This window comes from Otolemur garnettii, unplaced genomic scaffold (assembly GCF_000181295.1).
Source record: "Otolemur garnettii isolate 467f Iridium unplaced genomic scaffold, OtoGar3 scaffold00001, whole genome shotgun sequence".
NCBI classification, from domain to species: domain Eukaryota; kingdom Metazoa; phylum Chordata; class Mammalia; order Primates; family Galagidae; genus Otolemur; species Otolemur garnettii.
Window position 1 is genome coordinate 41,051,050 of NW_003852396.1, and position 24,805 is coordinate 41,075,854.

Genomic DNA, 24,805 nt, shown 5'->3' on the forward strand with positions numbered 1-24,805 from the left:
ATACACACGTATTTATCTGTAGTAAGATTATATCACATGCAGTTTGCTGCAGTGATGATAAACCTAGGCTTATCATAATATACCAGCTGCATGTCCTAGAGCAGCGCAGTTCTCAACCTGCAGGTCATAACCCTATTGGGGGTCGAACAACCCTTTCACAGGGGACACCTAAATACCTGCATATCAGATATTTACATTATGATTCATAACAGTAGCAAAATTACAGTTATGAAGTAGCAAAAATAATTTTATGGTTGAGGGTTACCACAACATGAGGAACTGTATTAAAGGGTCGTGTCATTAGGGAGGTTGAGAACCACTGTCCTAGAGCAAATTATTTAACTTCCCTAAGCCATTCTTTCCATACCTATAAAGTGGGAATAATAGTATTTTATAGGGTTATAAAAATTTTACTGACATAACAACTTAAGCATTTAGTGTCATATCTGGTATATGGTTAAAAACTCAATTTTAACTATTATTGCTTTTTTTCAGTCTCAAGTTTTTTGTTTATTTTAGTATCTAAACACATTGATTGGAGACCCTAGATGACCTAAATTTCTAGTTTAATGCTTTAGAAACATTTTTGGGAACTAGAATTAAAAATATATGGTTATTTAATTAAAGCTTTATGAATCTGGTATATATCCTTTATATGTTTCAGTTTTACTAAGAATCTCAGAAATAATCTTATATATAAAAATTTGTTTGTCTCTCTTTTTTGTAATTATTGCTTTAAAAAATTGGAGTTCTTATTTTCTTTTTACTGTGATTCTCTGAGGCAGTATTCTAAATAGGGGGTTTCTGTGTGTATACATGTGGATACATATACAGACGATATATTTGCTCGTATTCTTTTACAATAAATCACTGTCTTTGATTTCAGCATATTTCCCTTATTCAGAAATGAAACAATACCACGCTATTAGTAAACCTGTTTTGAGCATTATAATGTTTACATGCATAATTTTGTGACTCTTCATTAGATTGTGCATTCACTTGGTACAAGGGTTAGGACTTATTCATCTTTTCACCAAAGGAATATTCCAGGATCAGTCCTATAGTAGTTGTTCAGAAATTTACCATGAAAATCATAATTAGTCATTTCAGAATAGAGATTTAAGAGGAGAAATAATCCTTTTTACTGTATCATAAATTCTATCCCGAAGAGTAACTTATCCCAGGTCATAGCTATCTGGAGACAGAGTCAGGATAGTAATTCCTCTGTCTCATGTGAAACTTTTCTTCCATTATAATGTTCAATAGCTCAGCCTTCCCAACTCTAGTTTTATGCGGAAGCACCAGAGGGCGCTGTCTAATATATACAGAATATATACATTTCTTTCTTTCTTTTTTTTTTTTTTTTTTGAGACAGAGTCTCACTATGTTGCCCTTGGTAGAGTGCCCTGGTGTCACAACTCACAGCAACCTCAAACTCTTGGGCTTAAGTGATTCTCTTACCTCAGCAGCCTCCCAAGTAGCTGGGACTACAGGTGCCTGCCACAATGCCCGGCTATTTTTTTGTTGCAGTTGTCATTGTTGTTTAGCAGGCCTGGACCGGGTTTGAACCCACCAGCCTCAGTGTATGTAGCTGGTGCCCTACCCCCTGAGCTACAGGTGCCCAGACGATACAGCATATTTTTAACATTAGAGCTCATTCCTAAAAACAGTGGCTTATTACCTTATACAGAAGCATGGTGTTTTTGATATAAATTATTCTCATTTCAGTAATTCTCCCAACTTAATAATTTGCTTTTTTAAATGGTGTCATAATCTCATATTGTCAATTTTTTTTTTTTTTTTTTTTTGAGACAGAGTCTCACTTTGTCACCTTGGTAGAGTGCCATGGCATCATAGCTTACAGTAACCTCAAATTCTTGGGCTCAAGAGACCCTCTTGCCTCTGTTTCTCATTTTTACTAGAGATGGGGTCTCACTCTTGCTCATACTGGTTTTGAACTTGTGAACTCAAACAATCCACCTGCCTTGGCCTCCCAGAGCACTAGGATTACAGGCAAGAGCCACCCATGCCCAGCCCTATATTGTCACTTTTAATACTTTGAATCACGTATGATATTAATCATTGTTAAAAACTTTTGTAAAAATAATTTGTTGGGAACATTTAAGTAGTTGTTTTGAAAGTAACCTTAGGAATAATCAACACTTTTTCTTTATTCAAATTAATCTTGACTATATATAGAAGAAGAAGAAATATAACAGATAAGGTTGTTGATTTTGTGAATCCACCTTCTTTGATTAGAAGGCAGCTATAAAACATTGCTTTGAGAATAAAAGAAAGATATTATTAGAGAATTATAATAAATAGCATTTGTAGTAATAGTAGCAGCAACTGCATTTATTGAATTTTATTATGTCCCAGACAATAACTTTATGCTGTGGGCACTATCAGTCAGCTCTGGAGACCTAGTGCTTGAGAGTAAATGTGGCCACAGTCATACAGTTTGATGGTGATGGCACAGTTTGAAATCAGAAATTATTTCCAAGGTTCAGGGGGCTTTTTCATTCTAAAATCTTAATCTACATTCTGGAGTTATACTGGAGGCAAGAGTCATTTTGGATAAATGCATGCCTTTTGAAAATATGAGACCTAACCATGTGTCATTATCACTGCCTCTTCACCTTTGTCTGGAAGAAGCTCATCTTCCAAGTTGAGAAAAGAATATAGTTGAGATATATTTCCACGAGGGTTATAGTAGAAATAGAAACTATCGGAGCATAGTAGAACAGAAGGAATAAAGGGAGCTCAATTTCAGTGACATGATCTTTCTCTGTTTTTATTATTAATAGAATTTCTAGAAGTGGATGAATACCCAGAACATATTAAAAATTTGGTACAGAAAGAGAGAGAATTGGAAGAACAAGAAAAGAGGCAACGAGAAATTGAGCGCAATACGTGCAAGGTTGTATTCCAGAATTTTATTTTTAATTGATAGTGCTATTTAAGTTTGTTTAGCTCTAATTCTCATAACCAACTCATTGAGTTGACTCTTTAGACAGTTATGCTGCCATACCAGTATTACCAACTATACTAGAAAGGTAAAGTTTGGTTTGTTTTGATGCATAAAAACTCAGTAACGTATACATAGTGATAATGTTGAGTGCTATGAGGCTTCAATGAGGTAGGCGTTCTCACAGTCTACCATAGAAGAATAAATCAGTAAAACCTGTCTAGATAAAAATTGAGAGAGTAGTGTTTATCAAGAACCTCAAGCGAATTTATATTCTTATATAATTTCTCTTATGTAAATATTACTTAGTGAAATAATCACAGACACTATAAAAATCTTGACTACAGGATGTTCATCACAATATTTTCTAAACTATGGAAATATTGGAAGCAACCTGAATGTGTATCAGTAGGGAAATGATTATACGAATTATGATATGTGCTTATAAAAACATACAGTTGTTAAAATTAATGTTTTTGAGTTTTTTATGTTGTGAGACATCATGTCACTATCAATTAGTACATGAGAAAAACAGACACAAGAAAGAATGATCTCAATTATGTTCTTTAAAAAAACAGGTTTTGACAGAAAAAAAATGCTGTCTACAAAAGAATTAGGCTTTGATTCTTGCCTTGCGGAATTAATGATGATATTTTATATTTTCTAGATAAAATTATTCTGTTTGCATCCTGTGAAACAAGTAATGATGGAAAATAAATTGGAGGTTCATAAGGATAAAACATTGAAGGAAGCAGTAGAAATGGCTTATAAGGTATGTTAAATTGCATTGTTGGCATATACTTATTGATACCTGATATAACACATGAATATTATTTCCCAAGTTTTTATTATAGTTGTAATACAAGCACCTATAGTAACTTTGATAACTTATTAACTTATATTTCTCTTGCAGGGTATTATTTATACCTCTTCTTTGGAACATACTCAGTTGATTTTCCCCAGAATTAGAATTAGAAACAAAATGTTTATTTGTTCCTTCCAGTCATTTAGCAGGTATTTATTGAGTGTCTGCTGTATGAGGAATTAGAGATATGAGAGTGAACAAGACAATATGAAGAGTTAGAACACCATGGTCATTGTCCTCATGGAGTTTGTAGTCTATTGGAAAACACAAACAAATATTTAAATGTTATAATCTGCGATTGTTTTATTATCTGAATGCTATCAAGTAAATCAGTAGCATATTGAGATTAATTTATTCTGAGGCCTTCACCTTAAGAAGGAGACAGCTATGCAGAAAGTTGGGGAATGATATTCTAAGTAGAGTGAGCAGCTTGTACAAAAACTCTGAAGGGAGGAAGTGCAAAGCTTAAAGAAGGAGTAGTGTGGTTAGATTGTCTTGAATGAGCATAGAGTTGTATGAAATGTAATTAGAGGCTTCGTAGGAATGGTGGAAGTCTACATTTTGTTCTAAGACTAATGGAAGTTATTAGTGAGGTTTGAAAGACAAATAGAAAGGGAGGCACGTTTTATCAACTTATTCTAAAATGTCATTTGTGATACTTGACAGATTAAATTTTTCTCCTTTCCATATGAGCATTAACAGAATTTGACTGAAATAAAACCATTCTTACCTATAGAAAAAATTGTATACTGTATCATTTCATGTATAATTATAGAGAAATAATGAGGAACTAAAAATAGCAGAGGAAAAACAAAATAGCAGAGAGGATACTTGACATTTTTTCTCAAAGTGTGATCCAGCACAACCTGCACCAGAGTCACAGTCTTATTGAAAATGCTAATTCCTGCAAATTAGTCAGAATTTCTGTGTTGGAGCCTGGGAAATATGCATTTTAAACAAGTATCTCAGGACAGAAATAAGTCAACCTTATGTACCAAAAAGAGATTTATTTTTGATTAGTAAAGATCAGTGGGAACATATGAAGGTTTATAAATCTTCTTAAAAAATAATTGCAAACATTAATGAGCATTGAAGACTTCCAGGCAGTCCTACTAGGTTTGTTTAAGAGGCTTATTTCCTATTCAGGAGTTATTGAACCCCGGGTATGTCACCTCCTAGTGACATGAGCTAGAGGGAAATTTTATGGTAGAACTTCTATGTCATGAACTGTAGTTATTCCAAAGGGATGTCCAGAGAGGAATGGGGTGCCACTTGGGAGACATAGAGGCTGCAGTGGCTTTAAGACATTTGCTGTCCTCTTATACCTAGGAAAACTATTAATAGACACATGAATTATCAATTTTTTTCCAAATTGTATTATGAGAACAAAAGATGCATGTCTGGTTGGTTGTTGAATTGGTTTCCCTCATGTTTCCAGTTTAGTAATTACAGAGCAATAGATTATAATACATTGCTATCAGTTCTACATCTAAAGTTTAGGATGTTAACTTTTAAAAAAAATAAAAATAGGGTAGCGCCTGTGACTCAAAGGAGTAGGGCGCTGGCCTCCTATACCGGAGGTGGCAGGTTCAAACCCAGCCCTGACCAAAAACTGCAAAAAAATAAAAATTAAAAATTGCTTTAAATTAATGCATAATTTGTATAGTTTAAGGCATAATAAAACATGATTATTTAAAAATAACATTTAAGTTTTGCCTACAAACTTTGCTGTTTTTGATGCAAATTACAAGTTTGTAGGTTCTACTTGTTAGGACCTATTGGTAATGTTATTTACACACCAGACTAAAATGCTATATATGTATTTTTTCTTCTTTCTGGGTGATTGTTTTCTTTTAGATGATGGATTTAGAAGAGATAATACCCCTGGATTGTTGTCGCCTTGTTAAATATGATGAGTTTCATGATTATCTGGAACAATCATATGAAGGAGAAGAAGAGACACCAATGGGCCTTCTACTAGGTGGAGTCAAGTCAACATACATGTTTGATCTGCTGTTGGAGACAAGAAAGCCTGATCAGGTTTTCCAGTCTTATAAACCTGGAGGTATGCAGTTTTACACTACTTTGAGTTGTATTGGACTTAAAATTTTCATGAGAAAAATATTTTTATAGAAATGAATATAATTTTAAAAATTATATGGTCTTAAAATGTAGAATAATTTTGACAGGCTAGGAAGTAGTAACAAGCTTGGAATTAAGTTCTAGATTACTTGCAAAGAGTTATACGCAGAATTTATAAAAGAAACACTAACAAAAAATGACAAAACTTCTAGCTTATGATCTTCAGTGGGATGTTTCTTCTCCAATAATCATTCTGTATGCTGTAAATCCCTAAAGTTATCAGTTCATCTCTTATGATCTATCTTTCTTTATAGAGAAGTCCTTGGTCCAAAAGGTGTATTCCCATAAAGTCTTAGAAGTAGAGTCTGTTTTTCTGAATATCTTTGGGGAATGGATTCATAATGCAACCAGTATCAATATTTAAAATTTGTTTTCATCTTTTCTACTTTTGAAAAGGTGCCAGAGACTTCAGCTTTCCCTTTCTTTATTAAATCTGTCACATTCATTCACTATAGTGGGTTTTTTCCTTTGTTCAGGACTGCATTGAAAAGCAAATTACCATATCTCCAGTTTTCCCAAAGTAGTCTCTAAAGACAGTTATGTTGTCTTTCTCATGTTTGAGTTTTAACAAATGGGAGAAAATCAAAACGTTTAAATAATTGTACAAAATTTTTACATTGTGTTGTGACCGTAACTCCCTTGTATCAATGGTTAATCAGAATTCAGACTTATGTTTTCTGTGGTTTTTTTCATAAAAGGTAAACTTACAAAACCTTCTTCTACCCTTTCAAATTCTGTTCCTCTGTGGGTCCTGTATTTATCTACTTGTTTTTATGAAGGCCTCTCTGTCCAAAGTAGGTCAGGCGTAGTATTCTTTCAAAAAGCTTTCTCCTAAGCAGGTAAATTTCATTTCTGAAAACTGGTGATGCCCACTTTAATCAGACTCTGCCCTCTCTGTGGAGTCACTTGGAACTTGCAGGTTATTTTTGAATTACATAGAAAAAAGATGGAATGATCACAGTGTAAGATGTGTCAGCAGTAATACCACTTTTTTGATTTAGAACTCTAAATGTGAGTGTAGGTTATAAAACACAAAGTAATTTCCTTTGTTCATTAATAGTCAAACCTTTCGCAGAGTATTTTGTCAAATTTAGAGTAACAACATAGAGAAAACTGAGGATTGACATATAATACATGGAAGAGGTTAAAAGAAGTGAAGAATATCTGTAAATGTGGTGTTTGAACATCATTTATTATTAAGAGACCAAAATTTAGTTATAAACATGACCTCTTTAAAAGAGAAGAGAAGATGAGATTAATTGTAATGTGAAGGATTTAAGTGAAAAAAGCAAACACATAAGCCAGAATAGTTTTTGTGCAGAATTTTCCCTATTCCAATAAAGAATGTTATTTTGAGGAGAGGAAGTCTTTGATTATGACAAGATTTTGAATAGTTTAATCAAGGTTGTTCAGAAGCAAGTCGGGGTGTCATGCCTCTTTGTTGTTTGGTTTGCAGCCTAGTTTTTTTTTTTTTCTCTTGAGTTTTTGGCCAGGGCTGGGTTTGAACCCGTACCTCTGGTATGTGGGGCCATTGCCCTACTCCTCTGAACCACAGGCGCTGCCCTGCACGATAGTTTTTTTAAATAATTATTTAGTGTTGTGGTTTTGGTCTGTATTTGGAACTTTGGATTTGTATTCTTAATGTGTTTGATAAATTTAACAGTATTGTCATATTTTACAAGGAAAGCATGTTTTTTTAAAAATCACATTTTTACTTTTGTAGGTATATAAATAAAAAATAATGCTTCCTAATGAAGACTACTATTTAACATTTTTATAAAGAGAGCTAGGAGAATTTTATAGTAGCCTCATTTCCATTTCTTTATATCTGTTTGCTTATATTGTGATAAATTATGAAAGAGATATTCTTAACTGTGTTTTACACACGTATAACATACATCTGCTATCTTGGTAATTGGAAAATACTATCTTTAGAAACACATTAAGCATGCATCACTCATGTAACATACATTAAAATGATAACTTCCAATTATGTTTTTGTGTCTTCCAATGTGACAGAAGTGATGGTGAAAGTTCATGTTGTTGATCTAAAGGCAGAGTCTGTAGCTGCTCCTATAACTGTTCGTGCTTACTTAAATCAGACAGTTACAGAGTTCAAGCAACTGATTGCAAAGGTAAGTTTTAAAATTAGTCAGTGAATATTTTTAAGTGCCTGCTGTGTCCAAGGCACTGTGTGGTATTGAGTAAGATATAAACTCTACTTCAAGGAGCTAATACATGTAGTTAGGAGACAACTCTATTTAGGAAGAGACACTTCAAATAGAAGAAAGAGTTGAACAAAGTATTGACTTAAGGAAGTTGAGGCAAATGCATGTAGCAATGACTTGTATGTTTTGGCTGGATCATTATAAAATATAGGCCTAGAAATATAAGTACAAATTATTAAGAGATTTACACAGTAAGTACAAAAATTGAGGTTCTCTTTGGTGAATGCAATAGGAAGTAGATTTTGTTTGTTTTCTATTTAAGTACAGCAGTAGAATGATTAGAGCTGTGCTGTAGAATGGTGACTTGGTGACACTGGACTAGTGTTCCTGATAGACTGAGGGTGAGTCAGGAATCGACATGAGGGGACTGTTAAAATAACTCGGGTGAAGATGCGTGATTGGGAATGGAGAAGGCGTAGATTTTGAGAGTGATTACATGAATAGAATCTGCAGGAGCTGTAATGGTAAATGTCGGGGTAAGGCAGAAGCACAGATAACCAGACAGGCTTCAAACCTGGGTAACCAGGAAGGTTGTGGCATGTTCGGCATGTTCACAGAAATAGAGGAGGAAAGTGGAGCAGCAGACTTGACGGGGAAGGTGATGAATTAAATACCGGTGCCGTTGCGTGAGGGAGTGATAAAGAATATAGGCTCATTCTGAGTTCTTGAGCTGGAAAAATGTAATGATGAAAACATTTAGATTTCCTTGGGCAAAAGGACTAGTCCACTTTATACAGATGATCGTTGATTTAGCAAATCTTGAACACACAAAACAGGCAACATTTTGTAGGGTTCCTGAACCCCAGGTTAAGATCCCTGGTGTAATGGAAATTATTCAATAATTGCACATCAAGAAATCAAGTTCAGTTTTCAGTCATTCATCTTATACTTGTTTCTTATCCTTTTATCTGGGGTTTTTAATACCTGCCTGATAGGGTTATAGGATGTTAATCTTAAAATGCTCTGTAAAAAAGTGGTGAAGTATTATATAAGAATTGGTAGTTATTTATTTAAAAGAAGGAATAATGAGTCCTAATGCTTTGCCAAAGTAATAATTGCTAGGGAACAAATCATTTTGTGAAGTCACATTTTATGATTAAATTGCTCATAAATATATATTATATTAGTGTAATTTGCTCTGTATTACATTAAAAAAATATAAATGCCAACGTAAAAAAAATTCAATTTAGAGTGTGAACACTGAGGAAATATAATATATAACATAAAGGAAAGATGCAACAGCCCCTTCCCTGGAAAAGCTAATGGTCTTGGGGAAAAATATATCCATAGAGAATAAACACAATCCTAAAACATTGTGTCAACAAATACAATGTTTTACAGCATAACTAGACTGCCTACCAATTAGGTACTCAGAACTGAAACCATTAGTCAGTATTGAAAACAAATTGTTTTTTCAAATGTAAATTATTTTATCTGCTCCATTCATGTGAAATTCATAAAATGACTTCAAAAGTTCAGAGTGTAGAATTTCAGAATAAATTTTACCTATGAATCTTCTCATTTTATACAAAGGAAAATGGATTTAGTAAAACTATTAACAACTGTTCATAGTATACAAAAGAGCCTAGCAAAACCCAGGAAATTAAATAGATGTCAGTTGGAGGTCAGCACTCTAGTTATTTAATTTCTCTAAAATCGAATCATCTCATTTACTTGGCAAGTTTGAGAGGAACAGAATTTCTAGCGAAAAATCTTGAACTTTAAAATGGTTTCAGAGGATATATTAATAAGTGGTACTTTTTCTCCTGATTTGTAGCATAATTAATGCACATAACTAATAGTTTTTCCCTTAGCTTTTCAAAAATTTTAAAACTTCAACTAAAATTATTTTTTGCCCTGGTACTTTTAAAAAGAATTCATCAATATCTTGTTTTATTCTATTTCTTTCTTTCTTTCTTTTCTTTTCTTTTCTTTTTTTTTTTTTTTTTTGAGACAGAGCCTTAAGCTGTCACCCTGGGTAGGGTGCTACGGCATCACAGCTCACAGCAGCCTCCAACTCCTGGGCTCAAGCAAGTCTCCTGCCTCAGCGTCCCAAGTAGCTGGGACCACAGGCGCCTGCCACAACGCCCGGCTATTTTTTTGGTTGCAGCTGTCATTATTGTTTGGCGAGCCCGGGCTGGATTCGAACCCACCACCTTAGGTGTATGTGGCTGGTGCCTTAGCCACTTGAGCCATAGGCGCCAAGCCTGTATTTCTTTTTTTTTAATGCTTTTTTTTGGAAAGGAGAACTTTATTTCTTGTTTTGTATTTCAGATTAATATGGAGTACAAATCATTAGGTTACAGTATTTGCTTTTGTTAGGTAAGTTCCCTGTTGTAGGTTGTAACTATTAGATAAGAGCACACCAACCCCTTTGTCTCCTCCCCTTCCTGTTTTGCTTTATTTCTAAGTCATGAAGAATTATTTTTAAAAGAATACTGTTTATTAAATTGCTTTTATTATAGGCTATCCATTTACCTGCTGAAACAATGAGAATAGTGCTGGAACGCTGCTATAATGATTTGCGTCTTCTCAGTGTGCCCACTAAAACCCTAAAAGCCGAAGGATTTTTTAGAAGTAATAAGGTATGTCTTTTATTTTTTCATTACTATTTTCTATGCTGGTTGGTAACACCATCTGCCTGGAGCTTAAATTCTTACATCCCCAAAGTGTTTACCTTCCTTCGTGGTTGCTGGTTCCTCTCCTCTTGCCTTTGTTCATGACAGCTCCACTTGGAGTGTTCTTACTCCTCTCCCTACATTTTTATTCTCAAGCTCCAGTGTAGTCCTTCCTCTCTGGTGAAAGCCTTCATGACTATTTCTGCCCACAGTGATTATGTCCTCTGAATTTTGTTCATTCTTAAACTTCTCCCTGAAAGCAGTACTTGATAGTGTGTCAGAAGCATGCTCAGTCTAGAGGTAATTGCACTTGCCTTTGCCTACTCACTTGTCTCTGTTAGAAAGAAGAAAATTCATGTCGATTCGCTTGTTGTATCTCTTGATACCATTTTGTGTTCCATCATTTATTATTTCTCGTACGTGTTTCTTCCTAATGTGTTGCTTCATGCTAGATAAGTTGTATCCAGAGTTTTCCTTGTTTGCCATCTTTTATTTATCACTTTTTTCCAGTCTTATTTTTCTTAGGATAGTCTAGTGTTTTATGTCATTTAACCCTATTTAGTATTGTTTTATTGATCCTAATGTACAATTATTCACCTTTTTTTTTCTAAGACTTTTCTGTGTGGAGTTGAGTGTGTAAAACATTAAAATCTCATCCAGATACACCTGATATTAAAATTGGAGAAAATATATTATTATAAGGGGGAAATTACAAACATATTTCACTTATAAATGAGGATGCAGTATGATAAACAACATATTAACATGTTGAATTAAAAAGTAACGTTTAAGTAATGTACTTTGGTCCAAATTAAATACAATTTATATAAGAATTAGTCACTAATTTCTTTCTTATTTTTCTACTTATCCAGATTAAGTAGAATGATTTTGAAGTATTCTATTATGTATAAGATTTGGCATGATCTGTTTTTTTGAAATTATCTGTTACTTTCATTTATAAATATCAGTTGTCTATTTTTTTTGAGTCTTTGGAAAAAACAAAAGAAGAAGAAGTAGTTAACTGATCAAAGTATTCTATAATAGACATACTTCTGTCTGACAATGTGAATGTTACTTTCTTCACATTATTACTATTATTATTACTTAATATTTTGTTGCAGCAATCGTCTGATTTCTGAATGTATTTATCTTCATTCGTCCTTCATGAGGTTTTTGTTCTCAGTCCTTATGTTAAATATTGTTATTGTCATTAAATTTAGCCTTTTTAATTCTGTAAAGGCAAAAGTGGAAACCTAATATACACGTATAAGTAAGAAAAATTAATTAAAAAATAAATAAATAAATAAAATCTCATCCACCCCAATACTGTTTTAGGGTAAGGAGTGCAAGAAGGATCTAACTTTGTTTGCTTTTTTTTTTTTTTTATTTAAATTGTTTTTCTTAAAGAGTTAGCAAGTAGTCTCAATTTGTAACATTTACTAAGTACAACAATGATAGAATCATTCATGTAAAACTCAACATGTTATTGATAATTGCTAAATTTAGGTGTGCAAATTTCACTTTTTTAGAAATTATTATAGAAATTTTTAAATATATACAGAAGTGGAAGGAACAGTATAATGCCCTCATATGTCCCTGTCACCCAATTTCTTCAATGATCAACTCTTGCTTCATCTATATTTAATCACATACTTTCTCCAGATTATTTGATAAACTTCCCCAGCATCTTCTATCTCTTAAGGATGAAGACTCTTTAAAAAATATAAAATTACGGGCAGTGCCTGTGGCTCAATGAGTAGGGCACCGGCCCCATATACTGAGGGTGGTGGGATCAAACTGGCCCTTGCTGAACTGCAACCAAAAAATAGCCGGGCGTTGTGGCGGGTGCCTGTAGTCCCAGCTACTCGGGAGGCTGAAGCAAGAGAATCACTTAAGCTCAGGAGTTAGAGATTGCTGTGAGCTGTGTGACGCCATGGCACTCTACCAAGGGCAACAAAGTGAGACTCTGTCTCTACAAAAAATAAATAAATAAAAATACAGAATTACATTATATACCTCAAAAATTTAAAATGCCTCAATATTAGATAATATCTAGTCAGTGTTCAGAGTTCATTGTCGTACAAAAATTGTTTTTGTAAGTTTTGTGTGTGCTTTTTGTTTGCATCCTTGTTATTTGTTATAAAACCAAGTCATTTGCCCATTAAATTTTTTTCTGGATTTTGGTGTTGCATTCCCAGAGTATCTTTATACATGTTCTTTTATCTGTATTCATGCTGGGTAAGTCAACCCAGCACAACCCACAACCCAGTTCTGGAGCCTAAATGAAACTTTATCCTCACAAATTTTATAACTTAACTACACATTGTCTTATATTGATGTGATATGATGATGAATGAGAATGTTGCTAAAATTAATGATTTAAGATTTAATATAATTTTTTTACCATTTAGGTGTTTGTTGAAAGTTCTGAGACATTGGATTATCAGATGGCCTTCACAGACTCTCATTTATGGAAGCTTCTGGATCGGCATGCAAATACAATCAGATTATTTGTTTTGCTACCTGAACAATCTCCAGGATCTTATTCCAAAAGGACAACATACCAGAAAGCTGGAGGTGATTCTGGTAATGTAGATGATGATTGTGAAAGAGTCAAAGGACCTGTTGGGAGCCTAAAGTCTGTGGAAGCTATTCTAGAAGAAAGCACTGAAAAACTCAAAAGCTTGTCACTGCAACAACAACAGGATGGCGATAATGGGGACAGCAGCAAAAGTACTGAGACAAGTGACTTTGAAAATATCGAATCACCTCTCAATGAGAGGGACTCTTCAGCATCCGTGGATAATAGAGAACTTGAACAGCATATTCAGACTTCTGATCCAGAAAATTTTCAGTCTGAAGAACGATCAGACTCTGATGTGAATAACGACAGGAGTACGAGTTCAGTGGACAGTGATATTCTCAGCTCCAGTCATAGCAGTGATACTTTGTGCAATGCAGACAGTGCTCAGATCCCTTTGGCTAATGGACTTGACTCTCACAGTATCACAAGTAGTAGAAGAACTAAAGCAAATGAAGGGAAAAAAGAGACATGGGATACCGCAGAAGAAGACTCTGGAACTGATAGTGAATATGATGAGAGTGGCAAGAGTAGGGGAGAAATGCAGTACATGTATTTCAAAGCAGAACCCTATGCTGCAGATGAAGGTTCTGGGGAAGGACATAAATGTATGTACTTCACAGGAAAAAGGGTCCTTGAAAAGCATCAGTTTTTCTCTCCATTTATTTAAATTTTTAGTTAAGCATTAGATACTTAGTTCTGTGGTCACTTGTAACTTTCTGGATTGTAAGATTATTCTCTGTTGACTTTTCTTTCATTGTCAATGCAGTAACGGTGAACGGTATTATTAGACCTGGGCAATATATTAGGTAGTAATTATGTCAGTACTCTGGTGGGATAAGTAAAATAGTAGTATTCAGTATTGGAATGGAATTAATGACAAAAGTACTAAGTAAAAATAATCAGGAATACTGTATAAATAATATACACAACAAAAAGCCCAGACATGTTAGAAAATGTGATATTCAATGCTTAGGAAAATATTTCTACATCCTTACCCTTCTCTCTGCTTCCTTCCTACACCTTCTCAAATGTCCATAGTGAACTAGGAAAGTTAGAGAAAAAGGGCTTTAAAATAATTTTTTTTGTTGTTATATTGAAATAATTCCAGGCAAGGTATAAACTAGAAATTAAGATGCATACATGTCAAAAAGATAGAAGAGATCTATCAGTTTGGGCATTTGGGACAAGCAGCAACCACAAAAACTTACTAACAAATGGGTGAGACTTAAAATAACTTTTACACTGGGGGCAGCGCCTATGGCTCAGAGGAGAAGGGCACCAGCCCCATATGCCAGAGGTGGTGGGTTCAAACCCAGCCCTGGCCAAAAACTGCAAAAAAAAAAAAAAAAAAAGAGCTTTTCTACAACCCAAGACTAAAACCAGCTAAGGAATTAAGCAAGCTCTCAATACACAAATTCTTTGTTTAGGTGTAAAAGGGAATACTTTCCACTATTCTTTAACAAAGCAAATATTAATATCACTCCTAACATTTTTATATTTTACTTGTCCAAGCAATTCTCACTTAAAGCTTCTCTAACCTTAATAAAGCAAACATTGATATCATTGACAGATAAGAAAACTGAAGCTCACAGGGGCTGCTGAATGCCTTGCCTAGAAGTACATATATAGCTAGTAAGTAGGACCATTACTAGAATGTCAGGCTTCCAATTGAATATACTTGCTCCTTTTACCTTTGGGAGAGAGCCCAAAGTGTGTTTCTAATACTTTTTTGTGTGGGATTATATGTAAAACATTCACATGTCTCATCCACCCTAATCCACGCTTCATCCACTCATCCAATTAATATTTTCCGAATCTGGGCTAGATCCCAAGGCCATGATGTTATTAGAAGTAGGGATGACCAGGGTGCAGCTTTGTGTTCCATCTGATGGAGAACAGTGCACAGCCAGTCACCCTGAAAGTTGTGTCATGATGCTTATAGTCTCAAAATGCTGTCTTTTAAGAGGAAGTGGTAGAAAATTTGAAATCAGCAATAAAAGTATATAGATTTGTGTTTTTAACTAGTTAGATTAGATTAACACTGGGATTGGCTCAGCACCTGTGGCTCAAGCGGCTAAGGCGCCAGCCACATACACCTAAGGTGGCGGGTTCAAATCCAGCCTGGGCCCACCAAACAACAATGATGGCTGCAACCAAAAAACAGCCGGGCATTGTGGCGGGTGCCTGTGGTCCCAGCTACTTGGGAGGCTGAGGCAGGAGACTCGCTTGAGCCCAGGAGTTGGAGGTTGCTGTGAGCTGCGATGCCACGGCACTCTACCCAGGGGGATAGCTTGAGGCTCTGTCTCAAAAAAAAAAAAAAAAAAGAAAGACTAACACTGGGATTATGTGGCATCCTTACATATATCTTGCAGAAACTTAAGTGTGAAAATGTAGATTGGTAGGCCAAAATGGAGACAAAGAAATCATATTATAATAATACTTTAAATTTCTATGGAGCATTTACCTCGTAAGGCTCAATAAATTGCATCATTGCATTTAGTTCTCTTAATAGCTCTGTGAAATTGTTGTTAGACAATTTTAACTGAACTGGGTCAAACAGACTAAGCAATTTGCCTAAGATCACACAGCCAGTAGGTCATACTGCTAGAATCCAACATAGGTTTTCTGATTGTGAGCCACATGTGTGCTGCCACTGTTCCTTACTCTCCTAACACTCTCCCACATAGTAGGGAAGATAGTAGGAGCTGCTCTTCTTTTCTTACCATATTCACCTAATCAAGAGCATTGGAAAAATTAAAAGTAGCTACCTCCTCTTTCAGAAAAGATTGGAAATTTCTTTTAAGTGCCTTATTTTAAAACAATGGCCTGAAAATTTGACTGTCTTATAGTTTCCACCTCAGAAAGTATTCAATGGCAATGTATAGAATTATAGTTTGAAAAGTCTTCTCCATCTTAGAGTAGTTTACAGAATCTTTAAAAAGGAGATTGTTGGCTATTTTAACCTTTTAGAAATTCATACTAGGCTAATTTACTAGTGTTCATTGAAATAGTAAACATGGTGATGAAGAGAAATCATTTGCTATAATTTACATATGTAGGTGTTCAGAGCCATGCAGAAGGCTTGTTTGAAAAGAAAAATGAATACTCTGGAAAATACCTTCTCGTATTAACTGGGTTAGGGATGGGGCAGTAGGGATGGTGACCAGCAACCAGGTTTTTCAGGAGCCTGTACTAAAACTAATTCATGGCAGGACCTTGGTGGTCTAAAAGTAGGTGTCTGGGGAAGTATGAATGATGAGTAATAATACAGGTTCCTCGGACTGATGAAATGGCAAAGGGTAAGAAGTAAACAAAGAATTTCATATCTGGGGCAGTGCCTGTGGCTCAAGGAGTAGGGCACCAGCCCCATATACTGGAGGTGGCGGGTTCAAACCCAGCCCTGGCCAAAAACTGCCCAAAAAAAAAGAATTTCATATCTAAAGTATGACAAACTATGGTGCAGGCAGTTCACCTAGGAATAATTGAATTATACTTACAATGATGGTCTTTAAGCTATCAGTTATAATTCAGGAGTTGTTTCAGAGAATAATTATAAACCACTCTCTGAAAATACTGTGGGAATGTGACTCACTTATAACTTATAGGCCTTGAGTATAAACAGAAAAGCCAAGTTAAATGTAATAATAAGGCATTTGCACTAAAATTTCTTTGTACAATTTTGGTTACCACTGTATTCAAAAAATACATAAGAGAAAGGAAAGATATTTTTAGTTTGTATTGTCAAGAAACTAAATTCTTCAGTCTAAAGAGATAGATGGGAAAATCTCAAAAACTATAATTATAGCCAGCAAATTAACCTAACATTCTTGCCAGCACTACACTAAACATTTTACATGTATTGTCCCAAAACATAAATACTATTATCTCCATTTTACAGTAAAGGTAACTGAAATACAGAGAACTTAAGAAGTTAAAGTCACAAATCTAATATACAAAGAGGAGCCAGGAATTCATTGAGGCCACACCATCTAATTCCAGAGCCACTTTGTCTTAATCACCATATTAGACCATGTTAATAATCAACATGTGTGTCTTCCTGTGACACAACACTACGAGTGGTTAGGAAAGAAACCAAAATGGCAACAATAGCTTGTATTTGAATAATGCTTTAGAATTTACTACATTTGATGTAACAACATATCTGTAAGAGTGGTATTATGATTCTTCACATTAGATGACCTACTTACAGCCATTTATCAGACTAAAATAGCAAAACTGAAATCCAGCCCATAAGCTTTTTAATTCTACTTGAGTAATTTTTCCATTATAGTTGTTTTTTTATTTTGTTTTTTGGGACAGGGTCTCACCGTCTTGCCCTGGCTAGAGTGCATGTCTTGCCCAAGCTGGAGTACAGTGGCAACCTCAGTTCACTGCAACCTCAAACTGCTGGGCTCAAGTGATCCTTCTGCCTCAGCCTCCCAAGTAGCTGGGACTACAGAGACAGTGTTTTGCTGTGTTATTCAGGCTGGTCTCAAACTTCTGGCCTTTGCCTTCCAAAGTGCTAGGACAACAAGCATGAGTCACCATGCCTGTCCTCCACTTCATCTTTCTCTCAAGAAATTTGGTAACTTGCTAGATAGGGTAATAGTGGCTTCTTAGTCAAAAGTTGGATTATTAACATGTAAGGCACTCCTTAAAGCCTAGAAATGAACATTTTAAAAAGAATTAAAAGAAATGCTGCCTCAAAAGGCAGATAGTAAATATAAATAAAGATCCTCACCCTCTTTTCTCCTCATTTGTACTTGTCCCATTTTCTGTATTGAACCTATTTGTTACATATTTTATAACCAGGGAAATAGTCGGTGAACATGAACTTACTTGAAAAATATACTTGGAAAAAATCAACCCAAGAGTTGGGATGACCTGGGAATGTGAACCAGGAGTGTTTTTAGGGTCTCATCCTTTACCTTTGTAGATTTAACAGAAAACAGGACCTACTAGGGGGGAGACTTGGGGCTGTAGAGGGACCCTGGGCCTGAGGCAGCACTGCCTTAGTACAAGAGAGAGAGACAACGGAGTTCTGTTTTGCTTTTCGCTAGAAAATGAAGGAAAGAGTAAATAGAAGCATTCCAGAAGTATCCTCCTGAGTGGTTACAAAATAAGGGACAAAAGATTTAAAAAGTTAAAAAATAAAGCTTACCAAAGATAATCTTATTACAATGCCAAGAGCACTTAACAGTAAGCCTGGACAAAGTGAGACTTTTAGGGACAGTTCCTGTCACAGCCCAAGCACACTGATAAAACAGACATCTTGGTGTGCTGCTAGTCGTGAGATATTTTTATCGTTTATCTACGCTAAAAGCATGATAAACATACTACCTCACTGAATTCGCAATGCTGTGAGCTGGGTTCTATTACTATCTCCATTTTTCTGATGCAGAAATAAAGGTATGGAGGCTGATGACTTCCTCCATGTCCCATAGCTAGTAAATAAGAAGGTGGGGTAGGGTTGGAGTCTGTAAGTGTATATGTGGTAGAATTCCTGAACGTTTGGCTTCAAATTCAGTGACAGACATACATAAATAAGCAACCTGGCTCTTAAGTAGCTCAGAACATTTCAGGCTGTCACATTACACCTGTTATAGACTTTGTGTTTTTTGTCCATTTGATGTAGTATATAGTAGGTAAAGTCTTTGCTGGAAGGGAGGACTTTTGCTGCTTACAGTACAATTAAAAGTTTATGATCTGTTTTGTTTATACTCAGAAGTTTCTTTTACATTTTTGTTCCTGTTTTGTTTTGGTTTTTTTGTGCTTAGGGTTGATGGTGCATGTTGATAAAAGAATTACCCTGGCAGCTTTCAAACAACATTTAGAGCCCTTTGTTGGAGTTTTGTCCTCTCACTTCAAGGTGTTTCGAGTGTATGCCAGCAATCAAGAGTTTGAGAGCGTCCGACTGAATGAGACACTTTCATCATTCTCTGATGACAATAAGGTTGATTAAAATAATCTTTGAATAATTAGAGTCTGTTTTAAAAATGATAGATTTGAGAACATCTTGCACTACTTCCAAGTAAGGTGCAATAGATACCCTCAAAAGATCACTTGTTTTGTAGTTGTTTGGGATTTTTTTTTAATTGTTGTTTTTCTTTGTTCATCTAACAAACATTTGTTAAATGTTAACTGTGTGTCAGTTACTGTTCTAGGTGCTGGGGATTCAGAGGTAAAAAGAGTCTATAATCTAAAGAATTATGACAAATTAAACAGCGAGGGTGAGAATGACTTGTTTTATTCTACTGAGACAACCCATCTAAAAAAATGTTTTTAATTTATAGATTACAATTAGATTGGGGAGAGCACTTAAAAAAGGAGAATACAGAGTTAAAGTGTACCAGCTTTTAGTCAATGAACAAGAGGTAAGTGATACATTTAAGAGCAATGTCAGGTTGCTTTTGTAGTTACTAAAAGATAAAATGCAGAGATTTTATTACTAGTCATTGTCTTTTCTCTGAAGCAGGGGTCAGGAAATTTTTTCTAGGAAATACTTTAGTTTTGCAAGCCATATTGTATGTCTGTTGCAATTACTCAATTCTGCCATTTGTAGCACAAAACAATAATAAACCAATGGGGATGAGAATGACTATGTCCCAGTGAAATTCTATTTACAAAAATAGGCAGCCTTAAACTTGACCCTCGGGCCGTTGTTTGTCACCCTCCTGCTTTGATGTGTTGCTGCAAATGCTGGAGGGAGGCAACATTTTCCTACTATTAAAAAGGAATCTTTTCGTGCTTGCTTTGTGCTTTCATAGAAAGCTACATGAGGATAGTAGTTAACCTGTAGAATCTATAAGTGTGTTTTGTGTTTAGAGAGTCATTTTAGTATTTAACAAGCATTTATATAGTGTTTATGCCATACTATAATGCTTTAAGTATTAACTCATGATATAAGTACTATTTATTCCCATTCTATAGTTGAAGAAACTGAGGCATAGAGATGTTATGTATCTTGGTCAGAGCCACACAACTTGTAAATGATGGGTTAATGGTCTAAACAGGCTATGATTTTTAAAGAGTAATCAATAAAATATATTTTAGTTCTTAGGGTATACAAGACTTCCAAATACCCAAAAGCATAAGTCAAAGATCATATTTTCAAGGTGTTTATAACCACTTATTGGGGATCTGGACAAATATAAAAACTGTAAATTTTTCATAAAATGCCTTTTTTTGTACAACAAATATTTTATCCAGCACCCATTATATCTCTTCCTCATGACCATTACAGTCATTTTGACTTACTGAGTCGGGGTTAGTGGATACTGTGTCTCTCTTGAGGCAACTGATTACTGGATTTGGAGAACAAGTCTGCATTTCCCTCATTTTAGTTCCTAAGAGTGGTTCTTTTTTTGCCTTCAAAATTACGATGATTTTATCACAAGCAGGGAAATATGAGTGCAATGTCTTATTTAATCTTCACAGGCACTTAGTGAGGGAGAAACTGTTTCTACTTTACAAATGAGCAAACTGAGCACAGGGAAGTTAGGTGAACTTGTCCAAGATGGCTGAGCTACTAGTAGATAGTAGAGCTAAGATTTAAAACAAGGAAGATAGACTCCTAAACTCAACCCCTTCATTGTTATACTGTAAAGTGAAAATTTTGCTAGTTCTTATGTCAATGCATAATTCCAGGCTCTAATTGTTTATGTTTACTTTCCCAGCCATGCAAGTTTCTGCTAGATGCTGTGTTTGCTAAAGGAATGACTGTACGGCAGTCAAAAGAGGAATTAATTCCTCAACTCAGGGAGCAGTGTGGCTTAGAACTCAGTATCGACAGGTAAAGTTAAATTTCAGTATCATCAGCAGTTTGAAGAAAGATTATATGGTCAATTGATATGGACTGGTATACTTTTCTAAAAGTAAAAGAATTAAGAATTTCTGTACTAGTTAGAGCTTTAGTTCTGCAGATTACGTTAATAGGACTAAGCAAGAGTATTAGAATTTTGTTTGAATTTCCTCTGGAGAATTCTAAATTTGAATTGCTGGAAGCATCTCATTACATTTTCCCCAAATTTTAATTAGTAACCATTTGACTTTTATGTTTGATCACAATTTGTTTCTTTGATATCAGATTAATGTCAATTTTTTAAGTTAAGGATTTCAAATCATAGTAGTTTTAACCGTCTTATATTTGTAGGTTTCGTCTAAGGAAAAAAACATGGAAGAACCCTGGCACTGTCTTTTTGGATTATCATATTTATGAAGAAGATATTAATATTTCCAGCAACTGGGAAGTTTTCCTTGAAGTTCTTGATGGTATTTTCAATATTTTTGTGAGGAAATATCAAATAGAAATGCTGTAGATTCTAGAGTCTAGGACTAATACTTGCCTATAGTTTTTAATCAGAAGTGAGTCGTACAGAATCTAATATATGTTATAGTATTTGTGTGTTATATTAAGTATAAAGATATTGTTGTTGTGGATTAATGTGATTCTTCCTCATGTTTAATCCCTGAGAGATTTATTTTTTTCCCTAGTGCCCCAGTGTAACTGCTTAAATTATTTTTGAGAGAATATTCAGCTTTTTCCCATCTTTCTCTGGGTCCTGTTTTTACCTTTTAAATATTTCTTCTTTCTCTAACTTTGGGACTATGTCCTTGCAGGGAAATTCCAATTGCAAAGATTTTTAGTACATTTTAAGGAAATCATTTTTTTCTTTTTTTTGAGACAGAGTCTCACTATATCACCCTAGGTAGAGTGCTGTGGCATCACAGCTCACAACAATCCAAACTCTTGGGCTCAAGCAAATCTCTTGCCTCAGCCTCCCAAGTAGCTGGGACTACAGGCATCTGCTGTAACGCCCAGCTATTTTTGTTGTTGTTGTTGTTGCTTAGCAGGCCTGGGCCAGGTTTGAACCTGCCAGCTGGGTGCATGTGGCCAGAGTCATAACTGCTGTGCCTTAAGCGCCAAGTCGGGAAATCCTAATAGTATTTTCTCAGCCATGTTTGTTACCTAGTTTCTTTTTCGTTATGTCTTATTTTGTATTGAGACTATGGTACTGATAATTTATAGCAGAGATTTGAGAACAAAGGCTGTCTTAGTTTTCTAGGCTGAGTGGTTTAAACAATGGAAATATATTGTCTCTCAGTTCTGGAGGCTGGAAGTCTGGGATGAAGTGTTGGCAGAGTTGGCTTCTTCTGAGGCCTGTCAGGAAGAATCTGTTCCCTATCTCCTCTCTTGGCTTCTCGTGGTCTGTTGGCCATCTTTGACAATCCTTAGCTTGTAGGTGCATCACCCAAGTCTTTGCTTTCATCTTAATACAGTATTCTCCTTGTGGGCTTGTCTGTTTCTATCCAGATTTCTCCTCTTTATAAACCACTAGTCATACTGAATTAGGACCCACCGTAATGACCTCATTTTAAATTGATTACCACTATAAAGATCCTGTTTCCAAATAAAGTTACATTGCAAAGTACTAGGTAATAGGACTTCAGCATGCCTTTTGGTGTAGTGGGTAAGGAGAGTATAAAACTTAACCTCTAGCAATGACCGAGAAGAGGGCCAAGTGATGGCTCCGTCTGTCCGAGGTATTCATCATACTTCAGATTTTCATTATCGACATTGGTACATTTAAAAGTATCATTTTTTGAAGGAGGCTATGGAGAAAAGTTGGTTTGGGGAAGATGACATCAAAGTAAAAAGTAGTGCTGCATTTTGTTTTGTTTTGTTGCTGTTACTTAAGAAAATGTTAATTTTCCTTTTCTTCCTGTGGAAATTAAAATATCAATTCTAGATGTTTTAAAATAAGATTATGTTAGTTTTTAGAGAGTTCAGTAACACTAACACTTCACCTATTTCAGACTATTTCACATCTAATTTGGTATAAATTTAGATGGTTGAAATTCTGATCAATTGACAAGTTAAATAGGGAGGCAAGAAACAACCAGGACACACCATCTACCATGGTGTCTAGGCAAGTACTCCAGATTTCCTTCAAGTGTCTGGCAGCTTAGCAAACTTTCCAGGCATGCCAGGAAGAGGTCATGAAGGATGACCAGTTAGCTGGAGATGGATTAGTCTGAAAATGGTACTGGATGTTTGGTACCTGCATCAGTATTATTTCAGTATGTTTTAGCATCAAAATAATTGAGTACTATAAGAAATAAGTCATGTGATTAAATCCAAGAAACATTCATTGACTAGTAATTTGCCAGACATGGCTAATTCTCGGTGCTACAAAAATGAATAAGAACCATTAATTCCCCTCCAGATCCACACTGTTTGTGGAAGAAAAAGAACTGCCCACCTGTCATTCTAAAATGATAGGTACCAAGTCCCTGAATCAGTAGAAGTCATTGTCATGTACACCAGAGAGAAAAGTGACAATTGACCTGACACTTGAGAAGTGACACAATTGAAAAGTGACAATTTTGAAGAATCACTAACCTTGGGAAGAAATGAGAAGGATTGATAATAGCGTGAGTGAAAGAAGACAAAAAAGTGAAGATGATTTGATTATAATGTTAGGTTGGGGTAGTAACCAATGGAGAAACAAAAATGGGCGATACGGAGAAGTAATTAAAGCAGTGTCCGTCAGGAGTCAGGAGTGCACGGAGTCAGGAGTACTGGTTGAAGGGTAGCTTGCAAAGGGGAGAAATTATTTTCTGAGTCTGGCATAAAGTGATTAAATAGTCCTTTCTCAGCAACTCCTAGGTGAATAGCTGTAATGTGTAGTGAAAAAAACTTTTAAAGACAACAACGAAAAGAAACAAAAATTCTTTGGGATAATTTGGCTTCTTGTGCCCACTATCTAAGAATAGCACTTGAAGTAAATCTTTGAGTTAGGCAATACAGGAGAAGTCAAGCTACAAACCAGGAAATAAAATGACGGCATAATCTTGCATATTCTTAGGTGTAGAAAAGATGAAGTCCATGTCACAGCTTGCAGTTTTGTCAAGACGGTGGAGGCCTTCAGAGATGAAGTTGGATCCCTTCCAGGAGGTTGTGTTGGAAAGCAGTAGTGTTGATGAGTTGCGAGAGAGGGTAAGTTCATTTTAAACAAAAGGAGCTAATACACATTCTAGTCTGGCAGCCTCGAAAGCAAGCACCAAACACTGATGATGCAGCAGCCTTTCTTTCTTGGTCTCTGTTACACCTTGTGCCAGACTCCGGTTGTTTATTAGGGATCTTGATGCTTAAAAAAATTACTTTGACCCCCTGGCCATTCAGAAGTAGACCCTTACTTTCTGTTACTTAGGTCAACTTTGTTCTAGGTAATTAAGATTAGTGTGAAGTTACTAGAGTAAATTGCCATAAGTCAAAAAAAAAAAAAAAAGATGAACTAGAATTGAATAGAGAATCCATATGAAAGTCTGTTTTGGGCTCGGCGCCTATAGCTCAACTGGCTAAGGCGCCAGCCACGTACACCTAAGGTGGCGGGTTCG

The 24,805-nt window shown here is 35.3% G+C and overlaps 1 protein-coding gene across 4 annotated transcripts in view; it reads left to right on the top strand.

Annotated features, from left to right (window-relative positions):
• Positions 1 to 24,805, top strand: part of USP47 (ubiquitin specific peptidase 47) — a 115,940-nt gene that overhangs the window by 86,566 nt on the left and 4,569 nt on the right. For 3 of the 4 annotated variants that reach the window (XM_012803579.2, XM_023515959.1, XM_023515985.1), the window contains 11 exons: positions 2,808 to 2,920; positions 3,636 to 3,740; positions 5,691 to 5,898; positions 7,995 to 8,110; positions 10,669 to 10,788; positions 13,233 to 14,010; positions 19,183 to 19,358; positions 19,699 to 19,779; positions 21,082 to 21,197; positions 21,558 to 21,676; positions 24,274 to 24,404. In XM_012803579.2, the coding sequence (XP_012659033.1) occupies positions 2,808 to 2,920; positions 3,636 to 3,740; positions 5,691 to 5,898; positions 7,995 to 8,110; positions 10,669 to 10,788; positions 13,233 to 14,010; positions 19,183 to 19,358; positions 19,699 to 19,779; positions 21,082 to 21,197; positions 21,558 to 21,676; positions 24,274 to 24,404 (2,063 nt within the window). The remainder of the gene's footprint in view (positions 1 to 2,807; positions 2,921 to 3,635; positions 3,741 to 5,690; positions 5,899 to 7,994; positions 8,111 to 10,668; positions 10,789 to 13,232; positions 14,011 to 19,182; positions 19,359 to 19,698; positions 19,780 to 21,081; positions 21,198 to 21,557; positions 21,677 to 24,273; positions 24,405 to 24,805) is intronic. The other variant, XM_023515936.1, reaches the window with a different exon arrangement.